At 34.9% G+C, this 17252-nt stretch overlaps 1 protein-coding gene across 1 annotated transcript; it reads right to left on the bottom strand.

Annotated features, from left to right (window-relative positions):
- Positions 1–3905: 3905 nt before the first annotated feature.
- On the bottom strand, positions 3906–16946 carry LOC130053916 (N-acetylglucosamine-1-phosphodiester alpha-N-acetylglucosaminidase-like). Its single transcript, XM_056161767.1, has 5 exons — positions 16772–16946; positions 16475–16633; positions 6963–7116; positions 6014–6048; positions 3906–5099 (listed from the first exon to the last, which is right to left on the bottom strand). Exons 1-5 carry the CDS (start codon positions 16905–16907, stop codon positions 4735–4737), a joined length of 849 nt encoding a protein of 282 aa, XP_056017742.1. The 5' UTR covers positions 16908–16946; the 3' UTR covers positions 3906–4734.
- Positions 16947–17252: the final 306 nt, after the last annotated feature.

Raw genomic sequence — 17252 nt, 5'->3', positions numbered from 1 at the left:
GGGGGCTACAATATCATAGAATGATCGTAATGGTGCAAAATATTTTTATGAATGACCTGTAATAAGCTCCGAATACTTGTCTCCAATGTTTACACTAAAATGAGTACCAACTCAGTGCTTGGCCACGTCTAATAAAGGTGTTTTTAAAAACTTCTTCGTCTATTATCAAGATATCTCGTAGGTGGATCTACTGAAAAACCTAAACATTGACAATCAGCTCGAAAATGTAGTTACTTGAGCCATTCCGACAAAATAAAGAAAACCATACGGTGGCAGAAAAAAAATACAATCTGCTGTTCGTTTTTAACTTGATTTCAAATCTGAACTCTTTCAATACCGACAAAATAGCATTCTCCTCCGTAATCGTCCATGATGTAAAACACTATCTTATATGATCTTATATCGGAATATGCAATTACATTTAACTTGGCAACCGGAAGTTCAGCTCAAACATGGCGCATAATATGAATTAATCGAGAAATTGGAATATGTCGGAATTGTTAAAAAGGTAGAATAGAACCTCACAAATTGTAATGTGCAGGTTGTAAATTTATATATGGACTAAGAAACATAGAATGTCATTTTATTTACGTAAAGAAAGTCAGAAAATGTTTAGAATGATCGTAAATGTTGCGGGGGTGAATCACTTTATGATCACTCCTGCATCTGCACCATTACGAGGATCCTAAGTTCTAGCCTCCATTCCAAAAAACAACAACAACAAAACAAAACAAAACAAACAAAAACAAACAAACAAACAACCAAAATCGGAAAGGGCTACATTATTGCATCTAATATATACGCATCGATTTGGTGGCAATTTAATATCTAGTTCACCCATTCCAAAATATTTGACCGTTTAGCTACAGACTGCCAATTCTGCAGTTAAATTCAAGACGAAGTTTTATGAATATTAATAAAAATCATGTTTTCATTCTTCTCTATCCTACAGGTGCTGAGTACAATGTTTTGGTTGCTGACTTAGTCTGAATACAGTATATAGTAACCACTGTAAGTACTTACATAGGGACAATCTACTAGATTATTGGTCAGTGTATGATATCCTTCAGGTACTGAGTACAGTACTTGGGTTGCTGACTTAGTTTGACCATTATCATATGGTAACCACAATATGTACAATACTTACACACAGGGACAATTTAGTGTATTGGATCCTCCACAACGGCAAAGCACTGCTTTCCAGTGTGCAATCAGGGAATCTTTAAATTCAATTTGAAATCAAAGCCTATCAGACACTTATCGACAGACATCACCAGAACTCCATCGCTCCTCTGGAAATTATTGCTCTCGTATGCTACCATGAGTCGAGGTTATACATTTGTTGTCAGTTAGAAAAATGGAAGTATCGGGTATCTGTAACTTGTATTATCTTATCTTACATGAAACCCGTGCTTCCATTGTTTATAATATATTCCCTTACTGCATTAACTTAATATTGTGATCTACAATAAACTCAATTGATTGTAACTGTATTGAAAGATAATTGATATTTGATCTCGGGTCGAAAACACGAACAGGGCTTGTCAAACGTTGTTCGCTATCATGTTTTCTTTCAATAGTCCAAATATTGCATATCTTTCAAGACACCTACCATGTACGTAAATATGTGTATGCTGTTAACACAATATCGCTAGTTTTAATTAGACGATGTACATAAGATACATGCATTTTCAGAAGAAGTTTCAGCAAGTTGATCAATTTGTATTTGGTTTCAACCAGATCTTCTACCACGTCAACTGAAAACTTCATCAAATGCACGGGAGGTAAATCCGGGCTGTAAATTTATGATAAAATCAATTCAGAAGTCCTGGTATATTGTAGACAATGACCTAGTGTATGATTTAGGTACATAGCGGATATCGTAGTTCTGAAGTGGTGGATGAAAATCGTACATGTAAGTTGCTCCTCTATCAAATCATTTATTGTCATCTACTTCTTATTTTAAAACAATGAATGCTTACATAACGGCACATTCAGTCATTCACTGTCATAATGGTCTAAATACTGGACATACTTATGAACTGTTACACTGGCTATATATTCCATATGCCACAGTGACTAATCTGATCCACAAATGTTTGATTACGAGAGGTGTGACCAACTATATGATTATTATATCATAAACCTTGCATACGAGAAGAAAGAATTCTTGCTGTGGCCTTCAAATCGACAGATAGATCTGCAACCAGTATAACGATGACGTTTATCTATTACTAATTCGATATCTCTCAGTGAACTCGAAATAAAAGGCACTAGAGAGTCTCCCATTTCAGAATTGTACTTAGAGATGTTATTAAACATGGATGTTAACGGCAAACTAACAACTCAACTTTATGACAAACGAGGTTACTTCAGCTTTAACATCGCTAACTTCCTATATTTATGTAGCAATATTCCATTGCCACTTGCAAATCGTGTTCATATCTCTCGACTGATTCGATACGCATGAATGATTAGGGTTTGGTCTGGTTTTTTTCAATCGATTCAGGCTACTGACAAGTAAGATGATGTTACAAGGGTTTCCAAGGTTTGGTTTAAAGTCAGCATTTAGAATATTCTATGATCGTTACCATGATGTAAATCTACAAATACAACGTGTCGTTAGGTCGAATGTTGTCGGACGTGTTTCAAACCAATTGTCAGGCCGTTCTTGACATGCTACTGCAACGTAGATAATGTTGGGAATCTGACTAGTCTAAATGTAAATAACGTAAATGTAAAATGTAAAAGTTTTACATATAGCAGATATTAGCAATTTCTTCCAGTTTCGTATTATCTTACGATCCTCTGTTGTTTTGGTAAAATTGTACACACTGATATACTATAAAAGCTCTGATTAAAGATTTTTAGAGATATGTATAAATATACATGTAACTCTTTATAATTTCAATTAATACGTTTCATTTTTATTCGTTATTAAATAAATATTATGAATTAACGATTTTATACGTATCTTGTACAAGTATTCCCCGTAATGACAGTGTATGAATTATAGAAACAACTCATTATAACATTCCAGATATCACAATGTAAGTAAATAAATGAATTGATTAGAATAATTTAAGTTAGTTTCAATATGCTACAGCCGCAAATATTTATATGCATGTATATTCGGTTATTGCTTTGCTTAAGATCCGCGACGTGCAAATCAGAGTTGAAAACATCCGCAGTATAGCTAGTCCAGCGAGTAATATTGCCATCATCATATGATATAGATAGAGGGTATGTCTTGCCATTTCATTCTATGACACATTCAGCACATTTGTGAAGCAAGTTTTGTTCTGCAATCTATTGAAACTCAAAATCTAATAATATTCATTTACTCAATCTACGTACCATCATGAGGGTGAATTTAAGCATTTTCAATGCAAATTTTCCAATGAGCAAGGGCGAATTGTGGATTTCAATTTAGAGGGGCGTGAAAAAAATATGTTGGTCGCTTTTAAGTCCCCATTTCGTCCTGATGAGAACAAGAGGGCTTAACTGCATTTTAATAATAAAATATCTTGTGTAAAACTAATAGAATTTTCACATACACATGATACTGTTATATGATTTGAGAATAAATAATGTTTCACTTTTTAAACTTCATCCAATCATGTTTGATAACATGTTTCCCTTGCAGTGAAATAAGTTCGGGAAATGCTATTTATATATTGGTCGACCGCAGATCATTTTGTCTGATCTCCACAGCGAAGCAGAAATGTCCACAAAAGAGACGCAGAAAAGCTGATCCTTTGTAAATGTAAGGCTACGTTAGGGCTGAATAAGCCTTACGGTTTATGTTTGCTAGCTGATTAACCATCGTAGGTTTGACACTTGGCAATAATGTCTAAAAAAAAAAAAAAAAAAAAAAAAAAAGACTCTATACCCCAGTGTCAAAGTGAGCTGGAGACATCAGCTGGTAAGATACATTAGGTCACTTGACTGAACCATTGGTAAAAGCCCATTGTCTCGGGACTTTAGATTTAAGGAATTGAAGGATTATGTTAAATTAAATCCATGTTGAATAGTCATCGTAATCATCGTAAATGTATTGAATAAATTCATTTCTTGCTTAGTAGACAAGAAACATTTTTGTGAAATATGTATTGCAAAATCCTTGGTGTAACCGGGTACGTGTCCACTGATAAATATCAACCCTCTGCTGAACACACGTTACTCGTGTAGTAGTTAATGTTTTTTAAAGTGAGTACTCGAATTGTTTCTTGATTTTGTTTAAAATATTTCATCTTACATTTTTCGTGTTTCATGGAACTAGTTTAGAATATCTTAAAATCTTAGTGGCCGATTTGATGAATTGCATCAAAATTAGGTTCTTGAACATGGATATTGACGGTAAACTAACAACTCAACTTTATGGTAAAGGGGATGATTTCAGCTTCTCCATCGTCAACCTACCATCTTTATTTAACAATATTCCATCATCACCTACATATGGTGTTTATGTCTCTCAACTGATTCGATGCTTATGAACATGTTATGCGTATGAACAGTTTTTTAAATCGAGGTAGACTAACGACAAATAGTTTGATGTTACAATGCATTGTTTCAACAGTCTCGTTTAAAATCACCATTTCGCAAATTCTGTAAAATGTAGGAAGGGAAAGAGCTGGGAATTAACGGTAAAAGTTAAAAGAGACATCTCATGCTTTAATTACATCAAACATGCCTTATGTTTCTATGATAGCAATCTGTATTTAATCGTCATGCTCAGATACAGGTTTCTGAACATTTTGTGATGGTATCGTCATAATCGCCAGATGACTGACTACCGGTTGTATCTTTTTGGGCAGTTTTTACTGTCGGTGTTACAGATGACTGACTACCGGTTGTGTCTTTTTTGGCAGTCTTTACTGTCGGTGTTAGATAATCATCGGATCCTTCACTTTTATCACTGACGCTGGTATCGTATCCCTTACTGTGTAATGATACTGATGTTAAGCTCTTCCTTTCCTCCGCTTCGTCATAGTGAACATCGGCATACAGACGAAAGGATCTTTCGCTGATGGTAAGGTACGAATGGGAATCTGGATTTTGTTCCGCGGTCTCAGACATCTCTTCGCTGTTCTTTGTTTCTAAACGATAGTTAGAATTGATGACACCTTTTATTCATAATATATATCTATCGTTATGATAATTTTACAAATATACAGTATTAATCCGTATTACAAAGTTGTATCTTTAAAATCAAAAACTTTATCCATTTTAAAGATTTATTTTGCGAATGGCATAACTTCAATTCCATCAATTTGAAATTTCATAAATTATCACATTGTTTCTCTACATATTTATAGAAATATTAGAGTCTTTCTTAGAAGCGGGGCGAAATTGCAAGACTTTGTTATGAATAGATACATATTGCGAATGTGTAACAATCTATATGATATCTACTCAGTCACAGATTTAAAAATGTTTTGTTGATTATTACATAATTAATGATTGCTCTTTATCTTATCAGCAAATTTGAATCGAAAGTTGGCGAAAAATATAGCATATTTACACTATCTCAAACACAGAGAATATAGTCGCAGATGATTTTGTCATAATACAACAGAATAGGATTGTTTCGTCATAAAGAGATAAAGGTTGGTGACTTTTAATGCTATTGATGATATTCATCATCAATGAGTTTGGAAAGTTTTAAAAATTTTAGAGCTGAATTTGCGAGCCTGCTTTTTTCATTTCGCAGCAATTGACATTACGTGTTCCATACTAGATTTTTTTTATCTTACTGTCCATTAGTTTATGGTAACAATGACTGCAGTGAGTTTTATTTCAATAATTAATGCAATTATTTCAGTAACAGCATGACAGCTTGATCACCCTGCAAATGTTTAGGTGCGGCTTCATTGAAAGAATGGCATAACGTGGTCATCCAAGCTAACTTTACTGAAACTACATGACCAATCAGTGATTGAAATTTGCACGCTCCATCAAGCGAAGTGGCACGCTGTTATTTCAACGATAATAAAAACATTAGGACACTTACTCGTAGCTTTTTTTGTCCCCTTTTTCGAGTTTCGTCTACAGACAAATACAGTAAAAATAAATACATGTATTTATGCGTTGTTATTACAGCACTAAAAATATAGTGAAAATAAATACATGTACAATGTATCTTTTCGTTGCTAAATCTTATTTTCCTGTTGAGTGACCTTCCCAAAATTTCAAATCCCTAGAGTCTTTTCAAAAATACATTGACATTTGATGTTTGTCACTTTTACAAGTTGCCCTACATATGAATCGATAATTATCTTAAATTTCTGAAGGCTTTTGTTAAACCTAAATTTCAGTCATACAATCACACAATGAAACAATTTGTGCTTCTAAAACACTGATGCACCCGAATTGCGACGTAGTTGATAAGGGCCAAGGTTAAAGTGTTTCAAAAGTATGTCAAACCCCAAGGTCAAGATTACAAACTCAGAAATGAAAACTATTATTACAAAGAAGACACATGTGAAATAGCAAAGCCTTAGCCCAACCCGTTCAAAAGTTATGACCAAGGTTAACATTTCAAAAGTAGGTAAAAGGTCAAGGCCAGGAGGAATTTAAAAATATGCTACTTAAAAAAGGTCTTTTCAAAAGGAAGTACATGTGGAATATAAAAGACATATTACTAAACATTTAAAAGTTATGGCTTTGGTCTAAATTACTCAAAAGCAAGTCAAACGATCACGAGGTCAAATCCTTTGATAACCAAAGAAAGGTTATGTCACCAGGAATACATTACACATGTAACATATGAAGCTCTATTAGCATCTATTCAAAAGTTATGACTAGTGTTAAAGTTTTGCAGACACACAGACAGACAAACCAAAAATATGTGCCCCTGCATCTTCAAGTAGGGGGGATAAAAAGAGAGATAAAAGTTTAACTACAATAAACAGGGATATTGTGACACAACAACTGATATTATGATAGATAATTATCATTACCTTAATACAATAACTATGCAGGAAATGCTCAGTGTAACCACTAGAACCAATGAGGCTGTTAAGGCAATAATAACAGCGATGAACATCCTTAATGGCTTTAATGGCGCTAATGGCGCTGCACTATTTCTCAGCACTGTTGTCGTCTCTTGAGCTTCTAGATAAATAAACAAATCAGTAGACGGATGATATGTGGTACATGTACGATATTGTCTGAATTATCATAAAGAAACAATCACCCATGGTCGTTACATAGCAGTCGGATTGAAATATTTAATAATGCCATATACAAAATGTTTTGCATTTCATATGACTCGATGTAATGAGTGATTATACGACCATCCATCTACAATTGTATGGGGACTGATCAACTGTGTCTGGTTTAAATTGACATTTCTTTTCAATCAAGAAAATCACTGGGCATTATGCGCATCGTGTTACTTAGGGCGGTTCAAACTGGGATTGGCATAACATGAGTAAACTTAACACACAATATTTAATCTGCATTGCGTTCAGACTACGATTTTCAGTAAGATTAACTTAAACTACTACGGATTGAAATGGATTCATGTTATCAATATTTATTCTACTCAAACGTACTGTGCAACTACATATGCCCGGTGTGGTGTAAATCAAATGTGGATTCTAAAAACACTTCCAAAGAACTTTTAGTAAACATGAAATCACAAAACTTTTCTCAAATCAACATCAAAACGTACGACTTTTCAACTCTTTACACGACCATTCCTCGCAATAAATTAAAGACTAGACTTTTTGACATCATAGATAGTTGCTTTATCAACAAAAATGGAAAACGCAAATATTCCTATGCAGTGATCAGTCATCCCAAAAAATATTTTATTAAACGTCACTCTGATTCCATACACAAGTACTCTGAAGTTGAAATAAAAAATATGCTGGAGTTCCTCATTGACAAAATCTTCGTGGTCTTTGGTGATCAGGTCTTCCAACAGTCTTGTTTTTAATGTTTTATTTTTGTATTTTCAAAACATTTATACATACAAACTGTAATCTTCACTCGCTCATTCACATTTGCAATTACTCCGTGCACCTTGTAAATCAACAATTACAATGAATTCTATATATAGTATATACATACACACACATAAATATAAATACACACATAAAAGTACATATATACACATGCAAATTTAAAGATAAAGGTAATTGTTTTATTTTTCATATAAATGTATAGTGATTTTCAACAAACTATTTGTCCATTATATTATCATACAATGCCCATTTACCAAGCATTTTCGATTTGCTATGAAATACATTTTGACAATATTTTTATAAATTTCTATAGTATTTAAACAAATCAATTGCATCTGACAATTTGAGCCCTGTGATCTGGAGTAATAAATGTGCTCTATTGCTAACAAAAGAAGAAAATTTTCCAAACAGCTTCCATCAATATTGGCTAGTAACACAATTCTTTTTGTGATTTTATAATCTTTTTCAAGTGCATTGTACCATTTCACAAAATCTCTCCAGAAAGCAGATACATACGCACAGTCATAAAAAATATAAGTGAATGTTTCTCTTTCGCTTTTGCAAAATGAACACAAGTCATTGTCTACAAGTTTAAGTTTGTGAAGGAAAGAGTTTGTAGCTATATAACACATACTACGGTATTGAAAATCAATTAATTTTGTTTCTTTTGTGCATAATGATGCGTTCATACAGTAAAATTAAGTATAACATTTTCCTGAAATAGTTTCACTGAGATAAGTTTCCCACTTCTCTCTTTTGAGTTGTGGGGCTATGAACTCCTTTTCCTTCAAAACTTGATATAACAATTTAACATTAGAACTAGAGTTCATTTCTGTACAATGCATTTATGTTTCCTCATGCTGCACAAACTCACCGCAGCTCCGTTTATGCTGAGTTTAGATCAATAACATCAACACCACTGTAGAGATAAAATATGTCATTTATTCAAATGACGCAAATAAGGAAAAATATATACATAATATAATAAGGGGATCAGACCAAAAACTATTCACACAATACATAATGACATATCAATCTGCTGATCTCCTAAATTTACGGAAGAACAACATATGCAAACATTCTAAAATTGATTAGGTCTACAGCAAAAAGATGGCACATCAAAAATACATTGATTTGGACTCAAAAATTCATGATGTGCTTTGTTTTTAAAATCAGCAATTTGTCTTTTAATCTTTTTGGGTAATTTTGAAATAAGACAATAATAGCTTAAAACGTTCTTTGTACCAACCACATCTTTTACATCAGTAAAACATTTGAATGTTCCATTCTGTAAAACTTATCAAATACGTATCAAATACGGATGTCTACTTAACAGGTATCGGAGATGTGCACCTACCGAAAATATTAGATTCTCTTTATTATGATGAATCCACGAAACAAAATGATAATATACATTTATTGCATGATAGTGAGGGAGATATGAAGATTTATTCACCCAAGAAAAATCATATTCCCCAAGGGCAACGCCCGAGGGGAATATGATTTTTCTTGGGTGAATAAATCTTCATATCTCCCGAACATTCATGCAATAAATTGTTTATTATACCGAAACAAAGCAAGACTACAAAAGTACGTTTGAAATTGGAGTCCGCTCATCTACGTTGTATGTAGCTGGGATCGTCCTAACGGTAACACCGCGCCGTCAACGTATTACTGTAGAAGGTACAAACAACGAAATACAGTGATATGATAACCAGTTTTTGTATTTCCATTCTCCTTGAGTGCTGATTTAATTGCTTGTTTTTGTATCAACCAAAACCAAAACCATGCGATTCAACTGTGTATCAGAGACCTGCATATTGTGTGCCTTACGAACTATGAAAGTAGAATGACTCGGACTTATTGTGAAGTCACAATACACTTCATCTACCTTGACGTTAAATTTATGGAAAATACACGAGGCTGTCCAAGGGGTAAATATGATAGGGAGATATGATTTCTGAGAGGGAGATATGAAGTTTTGTCCTCCCTGGCACGTGACCGTCTAGACCAATCAGATTACGCGTTGCATGGCATTCTTATACTGAGGTATAATTAAATCCATTTGTATCTCGTTAGAACTTTACAACACGTTGTCGTTCCATTATACCGACTGCGACACACTTCACCCGTGCCAAACAGGGTGTTTTCAATCAGGGGAGATGTCAGAGTCGAAATTTGTTTTCCTGTATTGAATGCTTGTCTGGTCGAGGTTTTGCAGTTTATAGAAATCGGGAATCTAATGATATACACCTAGCATCTGGTTGGATATATTGCGTGCACAATTCAAAATTTATTGATGATCATATACAAACTTGGATATACAAATAAGGGAATAATGATAGAAATATACACCTGTGTGAAAATGCGGGTATTGCATTTGCAATCAATAATAAACAATTGATTACACAAAGACACATATAAAAGGAAATATATAAACGAAAATATAATTTTATTGTCTCTTTGGTGACCATATACTTATTTACGGTCTATGTATGTCCATACTCATTGATTTAACAGGAGAGAGAGAGAGAGAGAGAGAGAGAGAGAGAGAGAGAGAGAGAGAGTCTTACTTGTATGTACAATATATCATTTCACAGAAGGAAAGAAAATCGATCACTGATATAAATGTAAGCTTACAAGCATTAAAAATTTCCAGCTATTTAAAAATTTGTGAATTACAATATATTGGAAACTTACAGGAGTTGATGCTTATAATTGAATTCATAACAATTGAAAAAAAAAATAGTTTTGTTTGCCCAACTATCTATTTTGTATTGCTTGTAGGAGTTATGAGATTGATCACTGTTCGTTCTCTTCACCTTGCTTTGAATTGCGCATGTAGAAAATACTGACTTGGTATGTTAGAAGAACGGAAAGAAGTAAATTGTCAAAAACGTGAGGGAAAGCAGACCAGCCTCCCTGCCCACCCAAACCCCCTGTATTCGTGCCTAAAACAACATATCCATTCGTTTTAAAAGAAATGGGCATACCTGCATTTCATTAAATTCCAAAGGAGCTCGAATTTATGTGTTCCCCTATTAATTATTTTGTATGTAAGATTCGTTCCCGACTTTAGAATCATGCATATGCTTTCAGTCAGAGCAGAAATGAAATCATTTTGAAATACATCTAGTTTAAATGTAAATGTGAGGTTCCTTCTTTTAATTTTATCAGACCCATTAGAACCCCCCTCCCCAAACTATGCAGCTTTGTTTTTATTGTTATCTAAATCGGCATATGCATGAATCCGGATATAAATTATATCATGTTTTTTCGTGATCATATAGATATTGATACTAATAATGAAAAAGGAAAATGTTTATACTCTTGCCTTTTGCATATCTTACTAATGCATTACAGTATATTGACACTATCATATCAAATAAAACCTCGACACGAATTTTACTGATTTATGAATACTAACATCTTATATATATCGAATACATTTGAATTTGAAATTTCGACCTACAGAGGTATGTAAATTTTCAGTATATATCCATTGCGCCAGATCTACGAAATGAAAATATTTATGAATAAATTACACTCAAGCCTGAAAGTAATCATTATGGCATGTTATAGAAACGTTAAAACACACATATGATATAGTCCTGCAATGCATGCATGCGATTTTTCTGAAGACATGTATTTATGTATTCGTGAATGAAGTTCCTACGTTTAAAAATAGCTTGGTCTTTATGCATTTTGTTTTGTGATTTTAGTTTACCATTCCTTACACTGCGTAAATGAAGGAAAACTTGGTAAAGGGTGCAATTCTACACCATACAATCAGTATACATGCATATGTTGCAAAGCAAAATGTACATGTAATAACCAGACATGTATTGTCATTTTTCATGGGGGAGGGAATACATCAGGAAGAAAAAAATTGGAAAAATGGATTCTTCAAAATTTCTTGCCATTCGAAATAATAGTTTAAAAAGATGAACGAAAACAGCAATAAAATAAAAAAAAAAAACCAAGATGTTTGGTCCGATGTTCAGTCCTAATGTGGGTGTGAAGGGTTAACGAGTCTTTTACTTTGACTGCCTCAATACTTTCCCCCTACACTTCATTTTCTTCAATCGTTGGGGGTGGGATGGGGTGGTTAGAGTCCTCTACTATGAGTGCCTCATAATATCTTCATTTTCTTAATTGGTGGTGGTGTGTGTCTTCTACTATTATATCAGAACGTTTAAGCTGGGGTCAAGTGGGGGGAGGGGTTGTCACCCAATATATCTTTTATTTGCATTACAAAATAACAAATAATGGATATTGTTATTAAAGGTGGGGGATAGTCACTCTTGTCCCCTCACCTTGATTCTATGTGTTTGATAGCGACGCATAATATGATAAACTCAATTATTGCATTTTGCATTAGTATAATTAATTTGCGTCGAGTTCAACGCAGAATGCAATAATGCAAAATAGCATAGATATATAAAAGATCTATTGAATGCCAAATTAGCATAAAATGAAGTAATTGAAAATAACTTTATCTAAAGATATGTTTAATCTTTAATTATTGCGTGCTTTAAATGAATCAAATAAATCTGTATTATCAATTAATGAGAACAATATTGAGTTATGGTTCTATTTTATTGAATTAACGATATAATTTGTCTTGATAAAAGCGTGATTATTACAAGATCACCGGTTGAAACCTCTCTCTCTCTCTCTCTCTCTCTCTCTCTCTCTCTCTCTCTCTCTCTCTCTCTCTCATCCCATGCACTCGTACAGTGTTGTATATGCAAATTATATATACATAAACAATTTATGTACCTAAATAATTTCCTGATTTATAAATCTGCAATACTCTGACCAGTAAGTCATGCGATATAAGGATTCATGCACAATACAGGGTAAATATTCTACTCTGATACTTCCCCTGATCGAAGATAGCTGATCGGCACGAGCTAGATGTGTCGCAGTCTGTACAATGGGCAATGACATTTACTGTACGAATACAAATGAAGTTTATCGTTTTGTTTCATGGATTATGCAAATAAAGGGAGTTTTACTACTACTTAGATTATTTTCGACAAGTGTACACGTACATCTGCGATCCTTTACATATATTACGAGTAGACCCAGGTAAATAATCGTCCGCATTCGATGCATTTTGATGGCGAGCATACATGTCGCGTGCATAAGTTTATGTATTTGCTTTTTTCTTGAAGTGTGAATGGTATAAATTTTATACCCTTTGCTTATTCCATTTTATCAATAGATGATAGATGAAAGATTTCTCCGACTTTTTTGTATAGTTTTGACATATTTACTGCAAATGTACGAACATTCACGTAAAGAAAAGGCATTTTATATTTATTTATCCAAACCTTTAGAATGATTTACTACTATACGATATGCTTATTATAAATTTTAGCACTGCGTGGTGTTCCAAAACTTGATTTCATTTCTTTTTGATGTCCTATAGATTAGTATCGGAGATGTACGTGTTTACCTGTCGAAGCTACCCACACATATAAATCAAAGACACTGATGTGAAGTGAAGCGTAGATACTCATCCCCTTATATACCATGCGAACCCCGATACATATAACAATAGAATATCCAAATAATATGGCGGATTAGCAAAGAAATATGGTGGACTTATAGAATTATATTATACTACTCAAAATTTGATAAGGATCACTAGGTTATATTTGTGTAATTTACCACCAACATAACAAAAGACATAAATTTGACTGAGAAATGTGTTTACTCAGGTTATGAATGAAAATTCATGAACGGCATGCACTTTGATCGATAAGGAATGCTTGAAATCTGATAACAACACCAAAAGGCATTTCATTACAAAAAGGTAACAGCAAACCAGAGAAAGAATTACAGAGTTGTTGGGGATAGTCCATCATTACACTTAGTCGATGAAGTGTCAATACCGGCCTCCCCTTGCATCAATGACGGCTTGACAACGTCGAGACATGGTGTCAATAAGCACCCGGATGTTTCCAATGGGAAGGTTGTTCCACTCTTCCACGAGGGCGTTTCTGAGCTCTTCCAAATTCGTGGGTTGTGCTCTACGGTGTGAAAGGGTAACCTGCAGCATCCATCAGGATGAACTCAGGGCCAACAGCACCAGTGTAGGTTCTGACGTAAACATCTAGGATCTCATCCCGGTACCGCACCCCCGGCATTGTTCCTCTCTCCGGGACATGAAGATCTGTTCTTCCATCCCTGTTGATTTCACTCCAGACCATGATGGAACCACCACCATAACAGTCATGTTCACTGATGTTGGTATCATGGAAACGTTCACGTTGTCGTCGCCACACTCGGTGCCTCCTGTCTGTAAAGTCCAAACAATACCCGGACTCATCTGTGAACAGAACTTGAACCCAATCGTTCTGTGTCCAAGTGACATGATCTTCAGCCTAGTCCAATCGCTCCCGCCGGTGTCGAACAGTCAGAGGGACTCGAACAGGTGCCCTTCTCGAGTTGAGACCTGCATTGTGAAGCTGATTCCGTATCGTTTGAGTGGAGACATTCATCCCCGAGGCATTCAGGAGATCGTTACGTACGCTGGTAGCTGTCACGAAGGGATGGCGTCGTGCCTGAAGAGCCACCAAATGGTCTTGGCGTTGGGTTGTCGACCTCTGACGACCACCCCATGTCGGTTTGCTGCTGTACCAAAACTTTGCTGTCGGTTCCAGGCCATATTTACAACGCTCTGACTGACGTTTAGTGCATTTGCAACGTCACGTTGTGAATAGCCAGCGTCAAGCATTCCAATACATCTGCCCAGTTGTTCTATCGTCAGGCGACGCCTTACACGTTGAGGGGGCATTGTGTTGATAAACGTAGTGTAAACACTCAAGTGAGTTTCAAATTTTAGAAAGAATCAGACACCGATGCCTGAGTGAAAATCATGCAATGGTAGCAAAAGCATAAACTGTGATGAGCAACGCATTTCCCATGGCATGAAATGCACGTGCGAGTTTGTTGAAGACGTTTTTGATTTCACTTGGACACAATATTGCCAGTTATGCAGTTATTAATTTTTTAAACAGAAAAATATCTATGATCATTATCAAATTTTGAGTAGTATATATTTATTAATTCATGTCAGCTTTAATTCACAAATTTCTAGATGAGGACAAATCAGCCATTTTCATTCGAATGTCGATTTGATATATCTCTGTGAACTCGAGATGAAAAACACCATGAGTCTTCCACATCTGCTTCATACTTGGATAGCTATTAGCGGTAAACTAAAAATCGAGGAAATCTACTGACAAACAAATTGATGGTGCAGGGGTTTCAACAGTCTCGTTTAAAGTCAGCTTTTCGCAAATTCTATGGTCGTTATAACGATGCAGTTGGCCAATACAAGCTTTCATTCGGTCAAATGCTGCCTCACTTGTTTCATACCGATTGTTGGGCTGTTCTTGGCACAGTGATTTTGACTACGGATCACTCTGTTTACCTGAGCAAGAGATAGGACTCACGGTAGGTGTGACCGGTCGACAGGAGATGCTTACTCCTCCTAGACACCTGATCCCGTCTGTGGTGTGTCCAAGAGTCCGTGTTTCCTTAACTCGCTATTTTTTGTATTGCTTATAGGAGTTACGGAATTGAATACTGTTCGTTATCCCCACCTTTGATAATGTATATGTTGCCACGAAATCGGTAAAACGTAACAAAATTATCATATCATCTATTAACTTACAAAATCAATTTGAATAATTCATAGAATACTTTTGAGAAAGAAAATATCGGTATCTAGTGGTTTTGGTCTCCAAATCAGGTTGCTCAACGAGGGTTTTACTTCAAGTCTTGTATATTTAGAGAAAATATAATCACCATTCTAATTGTAACTGATAGGATAATGTGCTCATAGGGAAATCTGCCTGTTGTATAAGTCATGGGGATATATGTTGTATAACTCACAGGGAAAATCTACCCGTTATATAACGCATGGAAAATCTACCTGTTATATAACGCATCGAAAAGCTACCCGTTTTATAACGCATGGGAAATCTACCCGTTATATAATGCAAGAGAAATCTACCTGTTATATAACACATGAGAAATCTACCTGTTATATAACGTGTGGGAAATCTACCCGTTATAGAACGTATGGGAAATATATCCGTTATATAACGCATGGAAAATCTACCTGTTACATAACGCATGGGAAATCTACCCGTTATATCACGCATGGGAAATCTACCTGTTATATAACGCATCGGAAAGCTACCCGTTATATAACGCATGGGAAATCTACCCGTTATATCACTCATGGGAAATCTGCCTGTTATATCACTCATGGGAAATGTATCTGTTATATCACTCATAGGAAAGCTATCCGTTATATAACGCATGGGAAATCTACCTGTTACATAGCACATGGGGAAATATGTTGTCTAACTCTGGAAATCTATTGTAAAGCTCATAGGGAAATCAATCTGTTGTTCAACTAATAGAAAATATTACCCGTTTCATAACTCTGTTATATAAATGTTTATAGAGAAATTTACCTGTTGTATATGAGGAAACATTGGTGTTGTTAGTACATCCTGTTGCGGGATCACAAATCTCATCAGCAGAACAGTTACATGTGGAGTAACAGCCTACACCAAATGTATTGTTGGGACAGAGTAGAGAGCAGTTACAACCATATCTACCAGCCTCGCAAGCTGGAAAGAAGAAATATATCTATACCTTTCCTCAAAAGAGGTACCTTATTAGATTTGATATAAAACCTTTTAACAGCGCGGCAATCTAGTACGCTTCTCTGATGGAGTCATCTTTTTTAAATTTAGGATTGCATTTACCTTCACATTTTCCAGATTCCAACAATCTGGAATTTTCTCCACATGGGTTAGACCTGGAATGAAAATAGCTACATTTGCCGTAATGTATAAAGATACAATTTATGTAAACGCGGTTATATCTAACCCTTTTTATCATTACACGTAAGTCATAGATACTTATATTTTCTTGTGCTTGTTATAGATATCGAGTTAACGTTATATGTACTTTTAGCTATTCTTGATATTTCTGATAGACTTGCAACTAATTTGATTGATAATGTTAAAATTTTATCATCTTCTACCTCAGGAGAAGGTCTATGTATGCTCTGCCTACTTCTACACAATACAATACATGTATGGTCAAAATGAACATGGAACTTTTGAGTTTTTGTGGTTTTTCTAGTTGTCTTTATGCCTCTCTCTCTCTCTCTCTCTCTCTCTCTCTCTCTCTCTCTCTCTCTCTCTCTCTCCGTAAGCGCAAATTGAATTTCATTTACCATTC

The sequence above is a fragment of the Ostrea edulis genome, chromosome 1 (genome assembly GCF_947568905.1).
Source record: "Ostrea edulis chromosome 1, xbOstEdul1.1, whole genome shotgun sequence".
Lineage (NCBI taxonomy): Eukaryota > Metazoa > Mollusca > Bivalvia > Ostreida > Ostreidae > Ostrea > Ostrea edulis.
Note: the sequence above shows the minus strand (reverse complement) of the source record. Positions and strands in the feature narration are given on the sequence as shown.

What these genes read in the sequence shown, in the direction of transcription:
- LOC130053916 (XM_056161767.1), bottom strand. Translation starts at nt 16,907, where the DNA reads ATGATAAAAAGGGTTAGATATAACCGCGTTTACATAAATTGTATCTTT. An exon ending in GGAATCTGGAAAATGTGAAG is followed by an intron (nt 16,634 to 16,771) that starts GTAAATGCAATC and finishes TCTTCTTTCCAG; the next exon opens with CTTGCGAGGCTGGTAGATAT. An exon ending in GGGGACAAAAAAAGCTACGA is followed by an intron (nt 5,100 to 6,013) that starts GTAAGTGTCCTA and finishes ACTATCGTTTAG; the next exon opens with AAACAAAGAACAGCGAAGAG.